Genomic DNA, 22,338 nt, shown 5'->3' with positions numbered 1-22,338 from the left:
ACAGGCGCTCTCATCACCGCTCCGATCGGTCAGGTCAGGACCGAAGAGATGATCGAAGGGACGATCGTCATGATGACCGACGGGACCCTGACCCTCCGTCTAGCAGCCGCCCGTCCGGAAAGCCTACCATACATGTCATTTTTGGTGGACTAGAAGACGCTTCCCGATCGCGGACCAATTGCCCGGTCGCTATTGTGGATTCCCGGGAGACCGGGAAGAGGCAGAAGATGGAATCCATAACCTTCACCCTTGAAGACCAACCTAGCAGCAGTGACCACGGCATGGAGGCGCTCGTGGTCACGATTGACGTTAAGGGGACGGACGTCCAGAGGGTTATGGTCGATACAGGCAGCAGTGTGAACGTCTTATACTTGGACGTCTTTGAGAAGCTTGGCCTCGACAGGAATGAGCTGACTCCGGTCGGTGTACCACTGTCAGGATTTACCGGGGCTCTTATTTACCCCGAGGGTAAAATAACGCTCCCGGTCGAGATCGGCGCACCTCCAAAGTCGATCAAAACGGAGCTGGAATTTGTTGTGGTCAACCTCCATTGCGTCCACAACATTATCTTTGGCCGACCCGCCATTATGAAGATCGATGGGATAATTTCTATGCCCCACCTGTGCATGAAATTCCCCACCCCCAATGGGGTCGGTGTGGTCCGTGGCGATGTCCAATCCGCCTGGAAATGTTACACCCGAGCGGTTAATAGACGCGACTCCGGTCCATCTTCCCGGGTGAACACCATAGCCAAAGAGGAGGCTAAGGATCGGAAGGAACAACCTGAGCCTTCCGAAGAAATAGAAGAAGTTCCCCTATCCGAGGACCGCCCGGATAGGAAGATTAAGATTGGTCGAGCCCTCACCCCCGAGCTTCGAGCGGAAGTTTTGGCCATACTCCGGGAGTACGCTGATATCTTTGCGTGGGGGCCCGAAGATATGCCCGGGATCGATCGATCGGTCATCTGTCACAAATTGGCCGTCGATCCCGCAGCCAAGCCGGTCGTACAGAAAACACGACACCTGTCGTCCGATCGCCGCGAGTTTGTGAGAGAAGAAATCAAAAAGATGGCGGCGATCGAGCACATCCGTCCGGTGGTGTACCCCGAGTGGGTGGCAAACATCGTCCTTGTTCCTAAGCCTCCGGCTTGGAGGATGTGCATTGATTTCACCGACCTCAACAAGGCCTGTCCGCTCGACCCGTATCCTCTACCGAGCATTTGCCAGATGGTCGACGAGACGGCTGGGGCCAAGTTAATGAGCTTCATGGATGCCTTCAAGGGGTGCCATCAGATCATGATGCACCATGAAGACGAGAGCAAGACAGCCTTCGTGACCCCGGACGGGCTGTATTGTTACCGAGTGATGCCGTTCGGCCTCCGGAACGCAGGAGCGACCTACCAGAGGATGGTCAATATGCTCTTTGCCGATCTATTGGGCCGAACGATGGAAGCCTACATTGATGACATGCTGGTCAAGAGTCGGGACCGATCCGACCATACTCGGGACCTCCGGGAGTGCTTCCAGATCATGAGGAAGTACCAGTTGAGGCTGAACCCGACCAAATGCACATTCGCGGTTCAGACCGGCAAGTTTCTCGGCTATATGATGACCAAGAGAGGAATTGAGCCCAACCCGGCCAAAGTGAAAGCGATTCTGGACATGCAACCACCTTCCACCGTTCGGGAAGTCCAGCAATTGACCGGTCGGTTGGCAGCCCTCAGTCGGTTCCTCTCCAAGCTAGCCGAGCGCGCTTTACCTTTCTTCAAGGTATTGCGGAAGGTTAATGGATTCGTCTGGGACGAAGAGTGCCGAGCGGCCTTTGATGAGCTGAAGGAATATCTCATGTCACCGATCGTGCTCTCAAAGCCCGAGCTCGGAGAAGAGCTGGACGTGTACCTCGCCGTCTCCGATCGTGCAGTAAGCGCAGTTTTGTGCCGAACCGATCCGGAAGGGGTCCAGCGACCGGTGTACTATGTAAGCCACGCGCTACATGGTCCCAAGCTCCGGTACTCCTAGCTAGAGAAGGTCGTCTACGCCCTATACATTGCCGCGAAGAAGTTGGCTCCCTATTTCCATGGTCGAGCAATTCGCGTGTTGACCGATCAGCCGATCGGGCCAGTCCTCCGAACTGCTTCATCATCCGGACGCTTAGTCAAATGGGCGTTAATGTTGACCCAGTACGCGATCGAATACCGACCGAGACCAGCTATCAAAGGTCAAGCCCTTGCTGACTTCTTGGTTGAGTGCACCGCCCGGGATACCCGACCCCCCGAGGTTGCGGATCCCGAGGCTGAGTGGTGGTCGTTGGCTACTGACGGGTCGAGTAGCAAGAAAGGAGCAGGAGGAGGAGTGGTGGTCACGAGCCCGGAAGGATTCAAGGTTTATTTTGCTCTCATGTATCAGTTCCACCCGACCAATAATGAAGCCGAATACGAAGCATTTGTTAATGGCTTACAGTGCGCTCGGGACTTGGGGGCTGAATACATCCGAGCTCAAACAGACTCCGCGCTCGTGGTCGGGCAAGTTCTCGGCGATTATGAAGTCAATGGAGAGCGTTTGCAACTGTACCGAGACCTTGCCATGGAGAAGCTTGCTCAGTTCCGGGGGTATACCGTCCGACACATACCCCGACTGGATAATGCCGACGCAGATATCTTATCTAAATTGGCTCAAGACGCCCCGGAACACATGTCGAAGATAGCTCGGATTTTGGTGATCCCAAGACACAGCATTCATCGTCTACCGGTCAATCCAATCCAACCGGTAGAAGACAGTTGGATCACCGATCTGAAGGAGTTCCTCGAGCACGGTCGACTTCCAGACGACCCCCAGCGTGCTCGAAAAGCCAAACTGAGAGCCCCGAGGTTCCAAGTTTTCGACGGCGGCCTCTATAGGCGATCGTATGGAGGCCCTCTTATGCGATGCTTGACCGCATTTGAGGCGGATTTAGTCATGAAGGAATTACACTCGGGAATTTGTTCTTCACATCAAGGAGGCCGATCGCTGGCCCGTCGTATCATGTTGATCGGGTACTATTGGCCGTCCCTCCAGCTAGACTGTGAAAAGTTAGCTCGGGACTGTGAGACGTGCCAACTGTTCGCCCGGATGCCTGGACGACCGGCAACCTTTTATCAGCCGGTCACGACTGCAATTCCTTTCGCTAGGTGGGGGGTAGACATCTTGGGCCCTTTCCCTCAGCTCTCCGGTCGGAGAAAATTCGTGATTGTCGCCATCGATTACTTTTCCAAGTGGATAGAAGCCGAGCCCTTAGCCACGACCACTTCTCAGCAGTGTGCTCGGTTCCTTTGGCGCAACGTGATTTCCCGCTTTGGTGTGCCCGTGCATCTCATTAGCGACAACGGCCGCCAATTCGTAAGCCAATATTTCCAGAACTTCTTGGCCACGATCGGGACGACTCACGTCCGATCGTCGGTGGCTTACCCGCAGGGAAACGGTCAAGTGGAAAATGCAAACCGGACGATTTTGGAAGGTCTAAAAAAGAAGCTGCATTCGGCTGGTCGTAGTTGGGCCGATGAGTTACCATATGTCTTATGGACTTATCGGACGACCCCGAGGGAAGCTACTCTGGAGACCCCTCTCGCCCTGGTTTATGGAGCTGAAGCTCGACTCCTGATCGAGGCTTGGATCCCGACCGATCGAGAGAGAACCTACAATGCGGAGGAGAATGAACATGCGATGGCCGTGGATCTCGATGCGGTCGAAGAAAAAAGAGAGCTACCCGCTCGGCGTATGGCCGAGTACCAGAAGCGTGTTAAGAGTTCGAAGGACGTTCGGGTTAACCCTCGCTATTTTCAAGTTGGAGATTACGTTCTACGACGAAGGGAGGCCAGTCAACCTTTAGAGGGCGGAAAGCTAGCTCAAAATTGGGAAGGACCGTATATCATTAGCGCAATCATACGCCCGGGTACATACCGGCTGGAAACGACAACCGGTCGGGTAATCGAGGGGACTTGGAATTCCGAGCACCTCGTTATGTTTAGGCATTAAGCCTATTTTTTTGTAATCTTTGGACGAAGAGGGGGCTTGACCTGCGTGTAGGTCCCGGTCGTCGTTTGTAATTAAATTTCTATAATTATAAATATTAACCGCCTGCGAGCGGGAAGGATTAATGTATATACGATCGGTGATTGCTCGACCGTTTGCATGCGGCGGCCCGATCGGTTATTCTCTATGCCTCCAGTGCATGCAGATCAATTTATCTTTAAGCTACACCGACCGGGCGAATCTATCGACCGGTCAGATGCGCTCCACATCGGCGGACATTCGAGTCACGCCACTGATCGGGGAAGCCAGGAGCTCTCAGCATAATTCCCCGATCCGTCCAGCTTCTTTCCACGATTGCACCCACTCGTGCCTCGAGCGCACAATAGTGTGGGGGCTGGGATGAAGGAAGTATTTACAGGCCCGTCGGTCGGGAAGCGTCCCGACCGTAGAGCCTTATTTTCAAAAATTTCGTCAAGGCCTAGAGCTCGGGTAAACCCGATCGGGTCGGCCATTTTACGACGAAACGTCAGATGTGCGACCAAGCCGCGCGACCAAGCCGTAAGGCCCTAAGGTCGAGCGTCAGCAGGGTCGAGTATTGCGAGACAGGGCCTGAAGGCCGGGCGGTCAAGCGATTATGATCGGTGTGCGGCTACGATCAGTGTGTGCAAATTAAAAGCAAAGGTGTAGAAGCACGAAACGAACGATGTAACTTGGCAAAAAGGAAATTTATTAATCACAAAGAGAGCGCCCGGTACAATTTCGGGACCGGGCTCCCGATCAGTGTCTCTTACAAAAAATAGAAGAAGCCTATGTCTACTTCTTCGCATCCCGAGCTCCAGCAGCCTCCTTCCCGCTCGAAGTGGCCGCAGACGATCCGCCAGGCTCGGCCGCCCTCTCTTTCGGAGTGAAGGGAGAGGGACCGGGGTCAGCTAGGTCCGGGGGTAAGGCCGATAGGACCAGCTGCAGGTCGTCTCCTTCAAGAGCTTGCTCCATCCGGGTGCGAGCCTGCTCGAGCATTTTGCGTTGCCCGGCTTTGAAGGCCCATCGTCCAAAGGAGAGGATTAAATCCTCCCCGATCTTTGTTCCCCGGGCCGCTGTGAGAAACGCTGAGCCCGACTCGCTGTCCTTAAAGACAGATTGCGCCAGCTCGATCGGATTGTCGAGTCGGGCTTTCAGCTCCTTGGCCTCCCCATCGCCCTTTGGGCGACCTTCTCCGCCAAAACCCGGTCTTCTTCACTCTTCTTTAGGCCCTTTTGGGCCTTCTCCAGCTCGGCCTGGATGTCCTTGACTTCCTTCAAGCGACCAGCGGCCGTCTTCTTATGGTGGTCGGCTTCCTCGGCCAGCATGGCTCGACCCTGCAAAAGCTAAGCCGCTCGGGAAATCTGCAAGGCAAAAGACATTCGGGATCAGCCCGGTCGAAGACACTTGCACAATAGGAGACGGTTAATTGGTGAAGGTTTACCTCGGCCAGGTCGTAACCGATCCTCTCGGCCACTTGGGTCGGGGTCATCTTCCCCAAGTCTTCTCTGGCTGGCCCGGCGTTGCCGATACGGGCCAGTATGGACGAATCGTCCTTGTTCCGCCCGGTCGATGGGCTCGGGCTGCGCTGTTCTCGGCGGCGCTTCATACCGCCCACCTCAGTCACGCCCTGTTCGGGCACCTTTTCTTTGCCCCGGGCGACTTCCACCCGCGTGACCAGGACATCCGTCGGCTCGACGACGAAGCCCTCTGCCGTCGTCACGGTCGAGGCGTTTAGGGGTCGGGCTGAGGGGATCTCCTTTTGCCCCGTTGGCTTCGCCTTTGTTTTCCTCTTGCCGCCAAGGGAGATCTTGGCGGGCGGGGAAAGGGGGGAATCTTCATCACCGAACTCTGCCATAGCTGCAAATAAAGAAGCAAAATTAGATCGATCGGTATATAAAGTTAAGCCGGGAGAAGTGGCTCGGGTTAAACCTTTCTTCTCTCGCCTCGACGGCTTGGCGACCGTCACGCCCATCGGTACGGGCAGATATTTCTCTCGTAGCTCGTACGTAGGGGACGGGAGCTTAGCCGCCTCAAGACTTTCGGCCGTTCGGAAGATCGTATATTCGTGTAGTTCGCTCGAGATCCGAGCGACCGTCTCCTTGAGCGCTTGTGTCTCGTCCGGCACAACTTGCTTCCGAAAGTGAGTGCTCCAAGCGCGGTCGACCGGGAGGATCCAAGGATCGTATTTGATGGAAAAAATCCTATTTTTCCATCCCTTATTGTTCCCGGGCAGGCCTCTGATCGTGCACATATCCGCTCGAGATTGCAACATTAGGAACCCGCCCCCATAGCTGCCCGGGAGAACTTTGACTTGGTAGATGTAGTTGAATAACTCCATCGTACAAGCGGCCTCGTGCCGAGCGCATATCTGGGGGAAGCAGGCGATGATTCGGTGTGAGTTGGGGCAGATCTGGGCCGGGACGACCTGGTAGTAGGCCAAGAAGGCGGTCAAGAGGGGGTGGAAGGGAATGGCGATCGGGGCCATCAGGGAATCATAATGCATCCCGATCCATTTGCCCCGGTGCCGATCGATGACATTCCCTAGCTTCCGGCTCGTGTCGAATTCTACCCGACCCCTGAGCCTCTCGGCGATCCTGGCCGCTTCACCTTTGGTCAGTCGGCTCATTTGTTGTTCGACATTCTCGCTGTTCAAGAATTCGAACTCTACGACTGCTGGTGCGGTCGGCCCAGTTGTATCTTCTTCGGCCGGCTCGGGGGTATTTTCCCGGTCGCCTCGTCGAGGAGCAGTTTCCGGGTGGTCCCCAACCACCCGGGTAGGTGTTTCCCTAACGCCTTCGGTCGGGGAGCCTTGTCTGCCTGATGAGGCTCCTTCTTCTTCCCCTTCGCCGGAACTCCCCGATCCGCTTAAGCTGGAGCTCGATGACCCGGAGGAGCTTGACGCGTTGTCTTGTTCGGAATCCCGCTCGGGGGCTGGAGCCGGTCGGTGAAGGACCTCGGGAGAGTAGGACATGATGTCCACCTCCTCGTCGCTAAGGTATTCGACCTCCTCATCGTAGTCCGCAATCGAGGCGTTTTGGCTGTCAGAATCCGTCATTTCGATCTACCTAAAGGTCGGTCAGGGTTAGTAAGGGACTTGAGACGTCCGGGACAGTTAGTTGGCCTATCAGTTCTACTTATGAATGAAAGCGTAAAGTATAAGAGGGGGTGAGAACTTACCGAACGGAGGAACTTTGCGAATGAAATCTTGAAGTTTTCTAGCTCGACTGCCTTGCTAAGATGCTCTGCTCGAGACTCTCTGAGGGTACCGACTGAAGCAAAGGACTGAGGAAAGTTCAATTGAGGGCCTCGAGGGCCTATTTATAGGAGAGCATTTAGGCGGGAAACGAGTCCACTTGCTTGACACGACCCGCGCTGATTCCGAGGCGACTGTTGCAGTCGCAGAGGCCGGCAGTGGACGACACGTGGCGAGGAGAGGAATGACAGCTGGCGGGTCGGTTTGATGGCCGACGGTTGGGCTTCTTCATCCCGTCCCGTTTTTTCCCGGACGGTCAAAAAGGCCCGGGCTGGGGGGCTCTTGGTAGGGAATATCCCGACCGATATGGCTTCACCACGACCGAGGTACCTTCGTCTTTTTCTCTTTTTCTTTGTAGGTAGCAGGTCGGGCTCCTTGTAAAGAACCCGGTCGGGGTCCGACCGGGAGTTGCCCGAGCGGCAGTGTCGACCACCGAGCGGTAGCCCTTTGGCGAGAGAGCTGATAAAGGACACGTGGCGGCTCTCTACGACGACAGACAGGGCACCCTGGAGGATGACACGTGGAGGCTACGTGGAGAACATGCCGAACGACCGGATTCTTGTCTCCGGCATAGCGGCTATAAATACCCACAGTAGCTACAGTGTAGGGGACTTTCGGACGATCGATAGGTTGTTGTTAGAGAATCCCGACCGCAGTCAGTTGGTACTCAGAGCAACCAAGTAGATTGTACTTAGGGCCTCTACCGTGATCAATAAAGACATTTACTTGCTTTAATTGGTCTCGAGTTATTTCATATTGCTTACGTATAATTAGCAGTATCAGTAGCGAACTACCATAAGTCAAAACAGAGTACCCGTAACCAGTGTGGATATATAGTTCACTAATTCTGGATATACAGTTCATTAATTATGGATATATAAGTCATTAATTCTGAATATATAGTCCAAATTATGCACAACACAACGCTGTTAACGACAATCAAAAATGAATTTCTTTTTTAAATCGGACATCAAAACGACGCTGTTTTTGCAAAATCCCAGTGTATTTTAGTAATTTGAGCTTTTTAATATCTATGATAACGCAACTCATGACATATTGTTGCATTTATGAAATCCTAGATGTTTCCATTTAATATTTATTTAGTGATAATTTTGTTAATATTTATACCGTTCACCGCACGAGTTACATACTAGTTTACTTAATTTTGTTATTAATTTTAAAAAGTTATCTATTTTGATCATTTGACTATTGATTTTATACATAATTAATTTTATCATTGACTTTAGAAGTTATATATTTTGGTCATTTGACTATTAATTTTATACCCAATAAGTATTTTTACCCATGCGTCACACGAAATAAATTTGTTATAATATTTTAAGAATATGGGTTGTTGGATTGATATATAGATTGATATAAAATTATTACTAAATATTCGTTGGTAGTAAATTATAACAACGAATACTCCGTATTATATAGTGCAATTGATGAAATGAGTTGTTATTAATTAATTAATTATTATTATTATTTTGTAAAAGATTCAACGTTAATTTTTTTAAAAAGCCAACGCTAAAAAAGAAAAGCGACGTCATGTTGTTTTTAAAATTTAAAATAATTATATAATTATTAACAATGTCGGTTAGTTTATACAACTGCTATTAAAATATTTGTTTAAGTTATAAATTTATTTAATGTTTTAATGACGATTTTATTAAAGCCGATGTGATATGTCCGTTGTTATATGTTATTTTTTAGCAATGCAATGATCCTATAAATATAGTATTAATGACAACGTGTATGATTACATTCATTTTTAGAGCACCCTTATCTATGGGGAGATTTAGTGGGGAGAATGTAAAAGTGATTAGGAATGAGAAGGTGAGAGGGGAGAGAAAAAACAAAAACAAAGTAAAACAAAATTGAATTTTAAAAAAATACAAAAAAAAAAAAGGAAGTCAGGCGCGCTTGACGCGCTGCACGCGCCCGGCTTTGGCCAGCTGTGCGCAAAACGCGCACAGCGTTTCTCTTTTTCTTTTTTTTTTTTTCTTTTTCTTTTAGTAATGACATTATTTTCTCATTTGCAGTTGAATTCTTTTTTCATGCTCTCATCCCCACATTAACTATGCTCCTTGGCTTGAAAGAAATCATTATGAAAAAACTTGAAAAAATACTCTATAGTGGATGCTCTTAGTCAATAGTACTACAAAGTTTTATTACGGTCATGTGCTTTTAACAAGATCGTCAAATTAAACTTTTAGATTAAAATTTGCCGTTGTGTTCAAACAAATTTAAATTCACATTGGGCCTTGCACTATGCGCAACGCGCCGGGCTAGTATACCTTTATAAAACTAATTAACTTGTGGTATTATATGGGTAGTGTCAAACATATTTGGAAAATATGTATGAATAATATTCATTTATATTTTACCAGGACTATGTGGTCTAATGGTATCCGGGTTGGACTTTCATTTTGAATGTTGTGAGTTCAAGGCGACATACTACAATGTAATAGGGCCACTAACATTCAAAAAAAAAATATTCATTTATATTTGAGTAGATCTAAATGTATTATGATTCAAATTGGATTCATCCTATTGCATTCACAAGTTTTAATAGAATAGCATGCTCATTTCAAACTCTATTATCAACTATTCAAAGTCATCTTATTGTATTTTTACAGTCTAGCCTCTATGGTTCATGTTCAGTTGAGTCACCATGATTTACATTCTCCCAAATGCTCTGTCGTGCCGGAGTGTGGGGGCCCTTAGGGTTAGGGTTCAGCCTTTTGGAATAATGAATATTTTATATTGTATTACTTAAAAATGTGCAATAAAATTAAATAAATGTGTAAATCAGGGACCAAATCAAGTATTAACTCTAAATTTTAGTTATGGTTTATCTTCAATTCCGGTGAGTCGGTGACGGCAGTCCCACACCCTCAGTCCCCACACCTAATCCAAGTTATACTAGAGCTTGCACATCTTATCCTTTCGGTTTTCTATACGAGAAAGACGCCGAGAAACTCTGAAGGTGCTTAGAAATGTCTTGTAACTTAATTCATTCCTCTTTTCTGCACGCTTCTTCTTCCTCCGTTGGATGTAAGCAACAGCTACCGCTTTGTAATGTGTTCTCTTTCAAGCTCAGAGTGCCCACTTCGACAAGGCCTCTGATTGTTCAAGCCGAGTCCAGAACCAGACGGGAGGACCGGATTGCGCGCCATTCTCGTATCCGCAAGAAGGTAATTCTGATTGCAGCTTAGTACTATCGCTTTCTAATGATCGAATTAGCGTTAGTACTCTCAACTTTCTGTAGGTAAGCTTGTATTTGAAGGTGGAATGAGAATGCCCCTTTTTTAGGATAAGAAAATCGCAGTACAAGGGATTATAGTGCAATAGTCTTTTGACCCGCTTAGGCGCTTATCAATTTACTAGATTGCCAAGAATTTCACCCAGCACTTTTTGAATGGTAGAGTTTGAATTCATTGTGTTGCAATGTCAATTTTCTGTTACACAAAGCGGATCTGTTAGGGACTTTCATTGATGTGTGTTAGTACTTTCTCCATATTTGGTGGATAAACTAGTGTAATGGTTGGAAAGGGGAGATAGATTTAAGCAGAAAAGAGAAGAAGAATAGATGTAACAGAGGGTAGAGAAGAGAAGAAACTGAGAGAAAAGGAAATGCATTCAAAATTCATATTCCGGAAGATGATGAAAAATAATCCACTCATCAGCTAAATACCAACTAAGGAATAATTCTGAAAGCAACAAACAAATAACAACCCCTAATCTATGCATCTGCTGCCACGTAGCTCAATCCAGAAGAAAACAAAAGGGACTCTGGAAGAAGATGAACAGAAAACCAGAAGAAATTCCTAAGTATCTGTCAACTTCTTTTTGGCCAAAACGGTGTCCTCGGATTCATCATTCCTGCATATTTCAACCAGCTCCTTTTTTCCTTCAATTTCTGATTAACTCCCTGGGATATAACAACTAGGAGATAAATCAACCCTGTAGTTGGTATGATGACACCATTCTTGAATGGACTTTATCCAACAAACCTTCTCTGGTGTTTCCAGCCATTTAAGATTCACTGGCAGAAAACAAACAATCTTGGACAAAATAGTTAGTGTAATGATTGATTCCAATCCCAATTTCAGCCTTTACAAGTTGTTACTTGAAAGTTGAAAATTCCAGTACCAATGATCCTATACTATTTTCATTTATGTCTGCTATGTGTTTTCTTGTATCTTTGACCCCCTTGTCTTTTCTGGCATTCTCTTTGAAAAATAAAATTATTGACAGCTGTTGCATGAACTAGAACCATTGTTTTGGGCTAAAATACAAGGTTCTGTCCCTGCATCTCCATGACTACAGTTTTCGTGTGGTTCTGAACAATGATTTGATGGCCATAATCCCCAACAGCCCAATGCTTTGCAAAAATGCACTCATATTAAGCTCATTGAAAGTAATTGAGTATTTCACACTATCACCAAGGTTCCTGAAGCATACATCTGCAAAATATGTGTATTCTTCTTGTTGATTGTGGCTTAGCCAATCTTGACATTTGTCCTTGAGGGTTTTTTTTGGCTTTTACAGGTTACACCTAAGTATTTTTTCGAATTACTGCTGCCTTTTACTTTCTTGTTTGGATGTGAATGTGAAATAAAATGGTGAGAAAGTAATCCCCTATTCTGTCAAATGTTTTCCTTACCAAAATAAGAGGAAATTTAGAACAAAGTTTATCTTTGTAGTTTGTACTTCGTCCTCTGACCCCATTAGTGCATACGTGTTATGTGCTCCCATCATGGGCAAGAAAACATAAGGAAAAAGAAAGAAAGAATAATCGTTGGAACATGAAAAGAAGAAAACATTGGGTTTGCTTGAGACCCAAAACTCCCTTGGACCTTTTTTGGGATTGAATTTCTACTTGTTCTATTATTCCAAATAACACCCCCTTTTATACGGTTGATTACAAAGGTTCCTAAACTAAGAATAATTATTTGGTAGTTTCTAAATAATTAATCTACCTAAACTAATTAGAAGACTAAGAGTAATAAGTTAAATAACTATTTACTAATTTCTAAATTATTATTTAGTAGTTTCTTAATATCTAAACTATGTAATATAATAGTAATAAAATAAGACTTCCTCAGCATGTATCAATATGCCACAACCATTTCTCACTTATATCTCTCTCCCTTTATTCTCATTATTCTTTTTCTTATCTAAACACAAATTTTATTCTCCCTTTTCTCTTCCCTCTTGTTTGCTTGTACATTTTTCTTTTCCATTACTTTCTACCCATCCAAACACAGCATAAATGTTTGGTTTTTGCTAGAGCTTGTTTTGTCCCAGTTGGGAGCCATTTCATTTCTGGAAATTGTAACAAACACTCCTTTTGCTTATTGTCGCACTTGCTTCATTGTTTCCTTTCAGATTGACAGCCTCTAACTTAATCAAACTTGGAAGCTAGTGTTTTAGTAGTTCCTTTCTTTTATATAGAAATTCTGAGGGAACACTGTATTGAACTAATATTTAGCTGGACAATTATATTGGAAACGTACTAGGTGAAAACATGGAAAATTGACAATAGTAATGCAAAGTTATCTTTCTGTTCAATAAGGTATTCTTGGCAATACTTGTGAATTCTGCTACTTTGGTTCTTCCAAATCAATAACAGAGAGATTATTGAATAAAAAAGGGAGGAAAAATAAATTACTGGTTGTAACCATCACAAATTCACACTCAAGATTTCCTGCTTTCTGCCTTATCTTCCTTTTTGTCTATGAGAGTTATATTAGGATTTACATATTTTATAGATATAGCATTGCTTATAAGGTTGAAGTTCTGTATAAACATAAATAGTACTCTATATCTACTTCTCAAAATATGTTCCTGAAATCATATTCCATTTGGGTCTGCTCAAATTTTTAATATTCCATGTTCTGCGAATCTTCCATGACTGCAGTAAGTTCCATATTTGTCAGGTTGAAGGGACTCCAGAAAGACCGAGATTGTCTGTATTCCGCTCTAACAAACATCTCTATGTTCAAGTCATTGATGACACTAAAATGCATACTCTGGCAGCTGTTTCAACAATGCAGAAAGCCATCTCAGAGGAATTCAACTACAGTTCTGGACCCACCATTGTAAGTTTACTGCTAACTTGAAAAGGATCAGAATCCTTATGCTGAAAGAGTAGCTCCAATACCATGTTTAGAGGTTGGACAACCTTTATTTGATCATGACCAGTGCATACCAAGTAATAGTGCAGTGCAATTTATCAAGTAATGACCTTTACAAGGGACTCTAGTATACTGTGCTAGAGTTAAGTGTCAGAATATGAGCACACAGACAGGATAAATAGGCATAGAATTCATACTCCGCACATATCACTACCCATAATTTCATGATTTTTGGTTTACAATACTATTTTGAGAGAATGAGATTTGCATTTGATCAGAATGTGCAGGTGAATTCCTCCAGAGACTTGAAGAGTAGTAGCTCAAAAATTCTAAAAAGAATAAATTTTTAAGTTTCAAAACTAAATGAATACATGATTCAAATCTAATTTCTAGATGTGTTTTAGCGTTTCACCAATGCTAAATCCCAAAGAACTCTTATTAAAGTTTCAAAACCAATGTTATTCAAATCTAATTCGTTAGATGTGTTGTAGCTTTTTACTAAGGCTAAACCCCAAAGAAGTATTAGGACAGCCATCTGCCTCACCAGCTTCCTAGGTTTTTTTTTTTTTTTTTAATATATTTTTCTTCCTAAATCACCACCAATGATTGAAAAATTAGAAATAGAATAATGATGTACTCTGTATTAGATTTTTTGGCATATACATTTCAAATCTCTTTGATGAGTTTTATGTGATGTTATAGTGAGGCATTATTGTATAATTTCTTGATGTTCACATGTCATTGTGACAGGAAGTGGCAAGGAAAGTGGGTGAAGTTATAGCAAAATCCTGTCTGGAAAAAGGGATCAGCAAGGTGGCATTTGATCGTGGTGGATACCCTTACCATGGACGTATTGAAGCTATTGCTGATGCTGCCAGGGAAAATGGGCTTCAATTTTAGAAGTTTGAGATTTTCATTATTGCCATTAGTCATGTTCCTTTGATTCCTATTTCCCTGAATGAAGCAAACAGAACCATGCAAAGAGCTATCTACTTTAATTGCAATTGTTGCTTCAAGTCTCTCTTCTAGATTTTTCTGATTTGTATTTGATCCATGATTTTCTTCTTGGTATCGTCTTTGTGTACTAGAAAGGACCACGGATTGCAAGCGCCTTTGCCAATTTGTTTAAGCAAAAGGATTCGGGACTTTTCATGGTCTCTGAACCTTCTAACCTGGCCTGATGAAAAGGGCTGTGGAGAATTGCATGTGCTTATGAATTTAATGAACTATACCGCTTCACTCTCCCTTGGGAAATGATGGAATAAATTAATTCGGGTGATTGAATTAACTAATCTAATAATAAAGAATAAACAAATGGTAGATAAAGACAAATGGATAAGTAGAAAAGACAGTTTTGTATTAATTCAATGTGTAATGAGATTACAAGAAGATGGGTGATGTCCTAACAGACGAATCAAAGACGAATAATTATATATATATACACACACACGGAGGAAAGTCCTGTAATTGCTCCACGCAAATAGAGTGGGTGGTTAAGGTTGTCCGAGTTGCCTGGTCAAGGTTGTGGTCAATTCCAAGGCCGAGGCCAACCTTGGTTACGCTAGCCTCAAATTAAACTCGCTCGTGACCTGGCCGACCACGGGCATAGAATCGCACCTTATCTTTAGCCTCTCAGTCTTCATGCTTGTCGTGAGTTGTAGCCTGGAGGCCTCCCAAGAGCGCCTCGTATTTAGCCTTGATGTTGGACAATCTGAAATGGAAATGGAGGGTGTAATATGCCCAGAAGCCCTACAGGGCTAAAAGGATGAGCCCTCCACCACATCCTTTGGTGCTTGATGACCCGTCTGTTGATAAGGTTCACCACTCCTTTTTTCGAGTTCGCTCCATCGCTTCTCGGACGGTGCATTTGACTATAAAGTCGGTGAGTGCCTGCCCCTTGCAAATATGTGTTATCACCCAAACTAAGGGAAGCAGAACAAAAGAGTATGAACATATTCAGTTTTAATGTGCCAAAAATCTAGATATAGTCCAAATTAATCAACAGACCAGAATGAAGAAGAATTAAAAAACATGCGGTAGCATTATTGTAATTTTGAGTATGTAAGTTTAGATGTTCTTTGTCTTCGTGTGCACATTTTTCCTTCTTCAAGTGCATATGTTTTGTCTCAGTGCATAGTTTTCCCTTTGAGTGCACATCTAACTTTGTGCCTTTGAGTACACATTTTTGGCCTTTTAGTGCATATTTCAATCGTTATGCTGTGCAACCGTGTACACCATGCATGGTGCACACGGTTGCGAACGACGCCGTTTCACTATGGTGGAGTAACGGTGCCGTTAGGGGCACCGTTTAACTCCACCAATCAATTTTTTTTTTTTTCACCATCGTCAACTAAGGTCTACTTCTTCTTAAGGTATTATGCATTTTATGGATATATAGTTCACTAATTCTGAATTTGTAGTTCATTAATTTTGAATATATAGTTCATTCATTCTAAATACACAGACGCATCGAACTGCCATAAGCCAAAATAGAGTACCAGTAACCGGTGTGGATATATAGTTCACTAATTCTGGATATATAGTTCATTAATTATGGATATATAGTTCACTAATTCTGTATATATAGTTCATTAATTCTGAATATATAGTTCATTCGTTCTGAATACACAGACGCAGCGAACTTCCATAAGCCAAAACAAAGTACCACTAATCGGTGTGGATATAGTTCATTAATTCTAGATATATAATTCAAATTATGCACAATACAACATAATGCCGTTAACGACAATCAAAAATGATTTTTTTTTTTTAAAGTCGGATGTCGTCGTTTTTAATCAAATCGACGCCATTTTGCAACCGTGTGCACCATGTATGGTGCACAGGATTGCACGGCATAATTTGCCTGCATATTTCTGTGCCTTCTAGTGCACACAATTATGGGCCAATATCTTTTGTCTTCTTTTCAATAATGTATAACTAAATTTCTAATTAAATTTGTGAGATTTACAAACGATTTGTAAAGGTAATTGTTTCAATAACACTTAGGGGTCGTTTGGTTCACGGAATGTTATATTACCTTAGGGAATGTTAGATTGTTGGGAATGTTAGATTACTAGGAATGTTAGATTCCTGTGTTTGGTTAAAATTGAGGTATGTAATATACTCATGTTTAGTTTAGGGTTATATATATATATATATATATATATATATATATATATATATATATATTATTAAATTTAAAAATTAAATTAAATAAATAAGATAACGGTATCATATATAATTACATGATTTTAAAATATTAACTAAAATCTTGAACTTCAGAAACAAAATGTAATAAAAAAATATAATAATAATAATAATAATAATAATAATAATAATAATAGCATAAAAGATATATCTTTAAATAATTAGAATTAAAATGACAAAATTTATAAATATCCAAGTTATCTTACATTGCCTAACAAAATGAAGGGAATCACATTCCCTTCAAAATCCTATGTGGAGGGAATGTTGCATTCCCTGGGAATGTTATATTCCCGAATATGAACCAAACATAGAAATGTAAGCTCGAGAATGTCACATTCTCTTGGTTATGTAATATAACCTGAACCAAACGCCCCCTTAAGTTTAAGGTTTAGAATACATTAAGAGATGCATCTATAAATAACTAATAATGCACAACACTTGCACTATAAGGTTATAAACAGTGGCCAATCATCATACCATCTGTGATTCCACATGCATGTTACAAGCATGACATGTGGTTCTAGCCAAGCATTATTCATACCACAACGAAACAAAACCTAAACCAATAGTACAAGCCAACGTTGTATACCCCATCCCCCAGAAAGTAGGTGTTCGTGATTAAACCTTGGATTGTACGTTGCATTGTCCCCTCTCCGAATGGAATGATGTCACTTCCCATTTTCATATCCAGCAATATCCCCCTCCCCCTTCCCTATATATTATAATTCACCACCTCCAACAAAAAGAAGACGTACGCACAGAGAGGCCCATTCAAAAAGAAAAGCAACGAAGTAAATGTGTAATAAAAATGTAAACATGCCCATGCAAAAATGCAAAAAAAAAAAAAAAAGAAAAGGGTTGCCTAGTAAGGGTGAGTCAGTTGAAATCTAACTTTGTTGTCCCATGTGCATGAGAGAGCCACATTTACAACAACTAACAGTTCTTTTTTAGTTGTACAAAACATTACCAACACACATACCAATCCAATGCCTAATAAGTTCAAATAGCTTCATGGCAAAATAAATATATTATATATAGAGACTAGAGAGAGAAACTATAGTTGGTGATCAGAGAGGCAGTATGAGTGCCAATGCTCAAAAGCTGTTTCCATACCTGTAGAAAAACCCAAAACTTCACTCTCTCTTTCTCTGTCATTTTTCCCTCCCGTCCCCATTTGTCAGTTTGTTGGGATTCTCTCTATCTCTCTCTCTCTTTTTTTTTTTTTTCTGATTGGAGAGGCGTTTCATGGCACTTTTTTGCTTTCTTGATTTTTTTTTTTTTCCGCTTAGCTAAGCTACCCACTAAGAGCTATAGTACTAGAATCCGTCTTGAAACCGATTGATGGGTGAAGCATTACTGTAGAGTGACATGTCTCTGACAGCAACGCCACCACCAGGAACCCCTTCCGAGCTTCCTCGGCCGCTGGGTAGCACGCCGTGCCCCACTGGTGCACCGATGCAGGTGTAGCTGGTTTCTGGTGGCGCGGCGGAGGCGTAGCTAGGGCTGGATTGAGTGGTGGGGAGGACGTGACCGACAAAGTAGTCATTGACGGGATAGTGTGAGGATGGGAAAGAAACCTGCAGGCGCGGAGGGGAAGCGTACACGTATGGTTGAACTGGCGGTGGCTGTCCAGGCGGAGGCGGCGTTGGTATGAGTGTGTTGGTGGAGGTGCCGGAAAATAGTCTTGTTGGGTAGATTGATCTGTATTGAAGTGTAGGATCTCCTATGTTGCTTGATTGATGATGATAGCCTCCGTGAGGAATTCCTTGACACCTGCAGGCCATTATTTCAAGTTTAGGGTTAAAATGATATTCCTAAAGATAGCAAAGCAACGTAACACAAGAAAATAATGTAAGCTCAACTCAAAAATATATATTCTTAACACCTACCTTATAAATTATTTGAGATATAAATTTAAAAGTAACCAATAAATTAGGAGTTTATGACATTATCACAATTTAATTTATAAATTAAATTATATATTGAGATTATTTAACCAAACCTTTTAAATTTAGCATGCAGTTTATTTTTATATAGTTTTACTTACTAATTGATACACAATTTCAACCCAATATATAGAGGATGATAATATAAGGCAATGTGATAGAATGATGTCAGGTAGGTTTTTAAAGATTGGATAAAATTACGCACAAAAATATCAAAATTAAAAGGTTTAAATATAATTTTTAGAAAACATTAAAGTTTGATTTTTTTTTTTCAATAATAAATCTTGTTTATAAAAAAAAAAAAAAAAAGAGAGAGAGAGAGAGAGAGAGAGAGAGAGAGAGAGAGAGAATGTTTTCTTTGTCTTGGAAAGGATTTCCTTTCTGATTGTTAATTTGTTATTAACAATCTCGTTTGAGATTATTAACAAAAATGAGGATCTCTTTTTGTATATTGTACCACTACATACTCCTTGGGTCACAAATTTGACTGAAGTACGTTATAGTAATTTTGATTTTAAAAATTTAAATTATATATTAAGAAATTGAATGTTAAATATTTGTTATTCGGAAAACAACAATTTAGAAATTTTAAAAATATATTATTAAATAAAATTGATGAGTTGAAGAATAATTTTTTGGTACAAATTAAAGAGAGATCAGAGGTGACAATAAAGAACAACGAGTAAGACAAAACCTAAGCAAGAAGAGGACATGAGATGAAGATGCTATTGTTGAATTTGGCAGATGTCCGGATACATAAACATTGTATATAGAGAGAGATATATAGTACATATATGTAGAGGGAGAGAGAGAGAAAGAGAGAAGATAATTAAATAGATTAATATATGCATACCCTAGGTGGTGAGTTCCTTGGGTTAACATGTTATCGTTACTGAAAACAAGTTGACGAGCCCGGTTCAATGTTTCTGTCTCCCTCTCTGTTTCAACAGAACACCAACAATAAATCATATCATATATCAAATCAAATAAAAAACCTTAGTAAAAAATTTTATAAGTGAATAGTATACCTACACTCTATATATATAACTTTTTATTTTTTAAAAAAGAAAAGCATAAATATGTTGTAATTTTTAAGCATATTTATCTTGAATGATTCACATTAATTAGACAACAACTTATATATTAACGTAACGGAGGGAAGCAATACATTTGATTTTATTTAGGCCCTCTTTGGTAAAAAATTGGCCTATAGGCCAATTTTGGCCTATCTGACCACTATTAATTGTTTGATTTAGTTAAAATATCAATATAAATATTTGATTAATTAGCTTTTTGCAACTCCAAAAGGTTAAAATTCAAAAAGCTACTCCAAGCAACCTTTTCAATTAGCTTTTTGAAAAAAGAAATTATACCAAACAGCTATCAGCTAACAGCTAATTTACCAAACACTTTTCTACAATCAGCTAATTTTATCAATTATTTATACCCTCTAATTAACACAATCAGCTAACAGCTAACAGCTAACCGCCATTTTACCAAATAGGGCCTTAATTTGTTTATGGAAATTGAATATCTGGAGTGAAAAGATGGAGATGGAAGAGTATGTATGTATAATGTATGTAGAGACTGGCCTTGGCGGTGGCGGTTCATGTGTCCCCCAAGAGCTTGAGACTTGCAGAACTTGAGGGAGCAAAACCTGCATTCATACACCTTACCACACTCATCTTTGCCGCCGCTTTTCTTTTTCCTATACCCTGCACCCTCCAACAATATAATTCCACAACTTTTTATTTATGAGGCCAGCAAGGGCCAATCAAATCAATCATCACATATATAATAATAATATTATTATTATAAACACGCAAACACACAAACCCTAACTTTCCCATTATTTCAATAAAATAATATAATATCCTATCTAGCTAAAGCTAGGGTTAAGTTCTTCCTTAATTAGCTTGAGGATTTGTTTTAATTTCAATGTTTTTGTGATGACAGTATTAGACTGCGTGGCCATCAGTGCCAGCCAATAAACCTCATACTATATATACATATTTCTTAAAGCAAAGCATACGTATAGTACGAGTTTAATTCATTCATTAATTCCTAGTTTCTTATTAAAAAAAAAAAAAAAAAAAAAAAAACCACAGAAGAGAAGGAAAGTTACGTTTGACCATTTAATTTATTGCAATCCCCTTTATCAAAACTTGTAGAAGAAAAGAAGGAAAAGCTACCGGCAAATTAGTAGTAAAATAAAAAATAAAGAAACAAAAATATATAGTGGCCTGCAGGTGTTTGTACCGTACCGGCACAAGAAGAGCTGTCTTCAAGGACTTGTTTACCATCTCTAGAGTAATCATCAGGTAAGTTGTTAAGGTCGAGTGGATTCCCCTCAGGTCTCCTGAAAATAAAGCACCAAAAAATTTTTATTCAAAAAAAAAAAAGATGATGTGGATAAAGGCATAAATTAAATTAAAGGAGCTAATGGAGGGCGGATAAAAGAGAAGTGGGCGGCCGGCCTACATACATGGATGGTGCCCGCAGTTTGTACGTGTATAGTAGTGACCAACAGAGAAAGACACAAGCTAGCTAGCTAAGTGATGAGAGGGCGGGATGGAAAATGAAAATTAAAATTAAAGAGAAGAGAAGTTTGTGATCGAATTGAATGGATAGATAGAATTAAGAGACATTCAGTTTGGGACTGAAATCATGTTACTAGCTAGCTAGGGAGAGATTGAGTTGAGTGATGATGAAGAAAGGCGATGAGGAGCAGCAAGCTAAGCTAAGCAGCTTGAAAGTTCTCTATCAGTTTCTCTGCCACCGCTTCTGGCCTGGCGACACTCCTCTCTCTCTCTCTAGAATTGAAAGAACATACATAAATAGATACAGATCGAGCAGAGGGGGTCTCGTGACTTTAAAAAGGAGTACGTGTTGTATATATGTGTGATGTGCTAGACAGAAACGCCGAGAAAGAGTAGCTTGGGGATGGATCGGAACTAATTAATATAATGCCTAATGTTCTCTGATATCACATATACATACATATTTTTTTTCCTTTTACAACTTTCATATACAGATGTGATGTAATATAATATAATATGAACTATCCACCTGTCAAATTAAAGAACGTGACAATTTATAAATATAATTTTTATGTGTATGCTATTTATTGTGTGTTAAAATTTTATTTGTATATAAAAAGAAAGAAAATTCTATGATATTATAAAAATATCACTCACCTACTGCTCTAAATAAAAATACAAGACCCTAATAATTTTTAGAATAATACGACTGGTGACTAGTGATATACTTTTTGATAAACTCTTAAGCATGTGAGATTAATAGGGAGGAGATCACGTGAGAAGAGTTGTCCAAGTAAAATATGTAGAGAGATGTGAGCCTTTGATATATCTAGATCAATGACTTCAAAAATAAAAAATTATTTTTCTACACTTGTACACTTGTAGTATGAAATTTATACACATGTAGTAGAAAACTTATGCACTTGTCCGTGGTGTCAAAATTGTGCACTTCAAAGTTAAATTTTTTTATTTATTAAAATGTCACTATATTTTTAACGTAACTTATAGTACTCTTTGCATTTGTAGTATAAAATCTGTACACCTACAGTATAAAACCTATACACATGTAGAACAAAATTGTGCACTTCAAAGTTAATATTCTTTGCACTCGTAATATAATTTTGTGCACTTATATGAAATTTATGCATTGTAGTAGAGAACTTGTGCATTTATAGTACGTGTAAATATTGTCCACTTCAAAGTTAGAAAAAATTATCA

At 41.6% G+C, this 22,338-nt stretch overlaps 2 protein-coding genes and 1 long non-coding RNA gene across 3 annotated transcripts; 1 reads left to right on the top strand and 2 right to left on the bottom strand.

The window, feature by feature from the left end:
* Positions 1–249: 249 nt before the first annotated feature.
* LOC109176222 lies at positions 250–11,267 on the bottom strand. Its single transcript, XR_002053354.1, has 3 exons — positions 10,986–11,267; positions 8,124–8,128; positions 250–261 (listed from the first exon to the last, which is right to left on the bottom strand). It is a non-coding gene; the product is annotated as an uncharacterized LOC109176222 (long non-coding RNA).
* On the top strand, positions 10,192–14,498 carry LOC109176220 (50S ribosomal protein L18, chloroplastic-like). The gene is made up of 3 exons (XM_019325676.1): positions 10,192–10,481; positions 13,230–13,391; positions 14,178–14,498. The coding sequence occupies exons 1-3, from the start codon at positions 10,284–10,286 to the stop codon at positions 14,325–14,327; spliced, it is 510 nt and encodes a 169-aa protein (XP_019181221.1). The 5' UTR covers positions 10,192–10,283; the 3' UTR covers positions 14,328–14,498.
* Positions 14,499–17,903: 3,405 nt separating this feature from the next.
* LOC109175517 (zinc finger protein JAGGED-like) lies at positions 17,904–21,490 on the bottom strand. The gene is made up of 5 exons (XM_019324784.1): positions 21,066–21,490; positions 20,845–20,939; positions 20,173–20,295; positions 19,434–19,518; positions 17,904–18,407 (listed from the first exon to the last, which is right to left on the bottom strand). Coding segments are annotated over exons 1-5 (762 nt in total). The 5' UTR covers positions 21,068–21,490; the 3' UTR covers positions 17,904–17,950.
* Positions 21,491–22,338: the final 848 nt, after the last annotated feature.

This window comes from Ipomoea nil, unplaced genomic scaffold, assembly GCF_001879475.1.
Source record: "Ipomoea nil cultivar Tokyo-kokei standard unplaced genomic scaffold, Asagao_1.1 scaffold0688, whole genome shotgun sequence".
In the NCBI taxonomy this organism is placed as follows: Eukaryota; Viridiplantae; Streptophyta; class Magnoliopsida; order Solanales; family Convolvulaceae; genus Ipomoea; species Ipomoea nil.
Note: the sequence above shows the minus strand (reverse complement) of the source record. Positions and strands in the feature narration are given on the sequence as shown.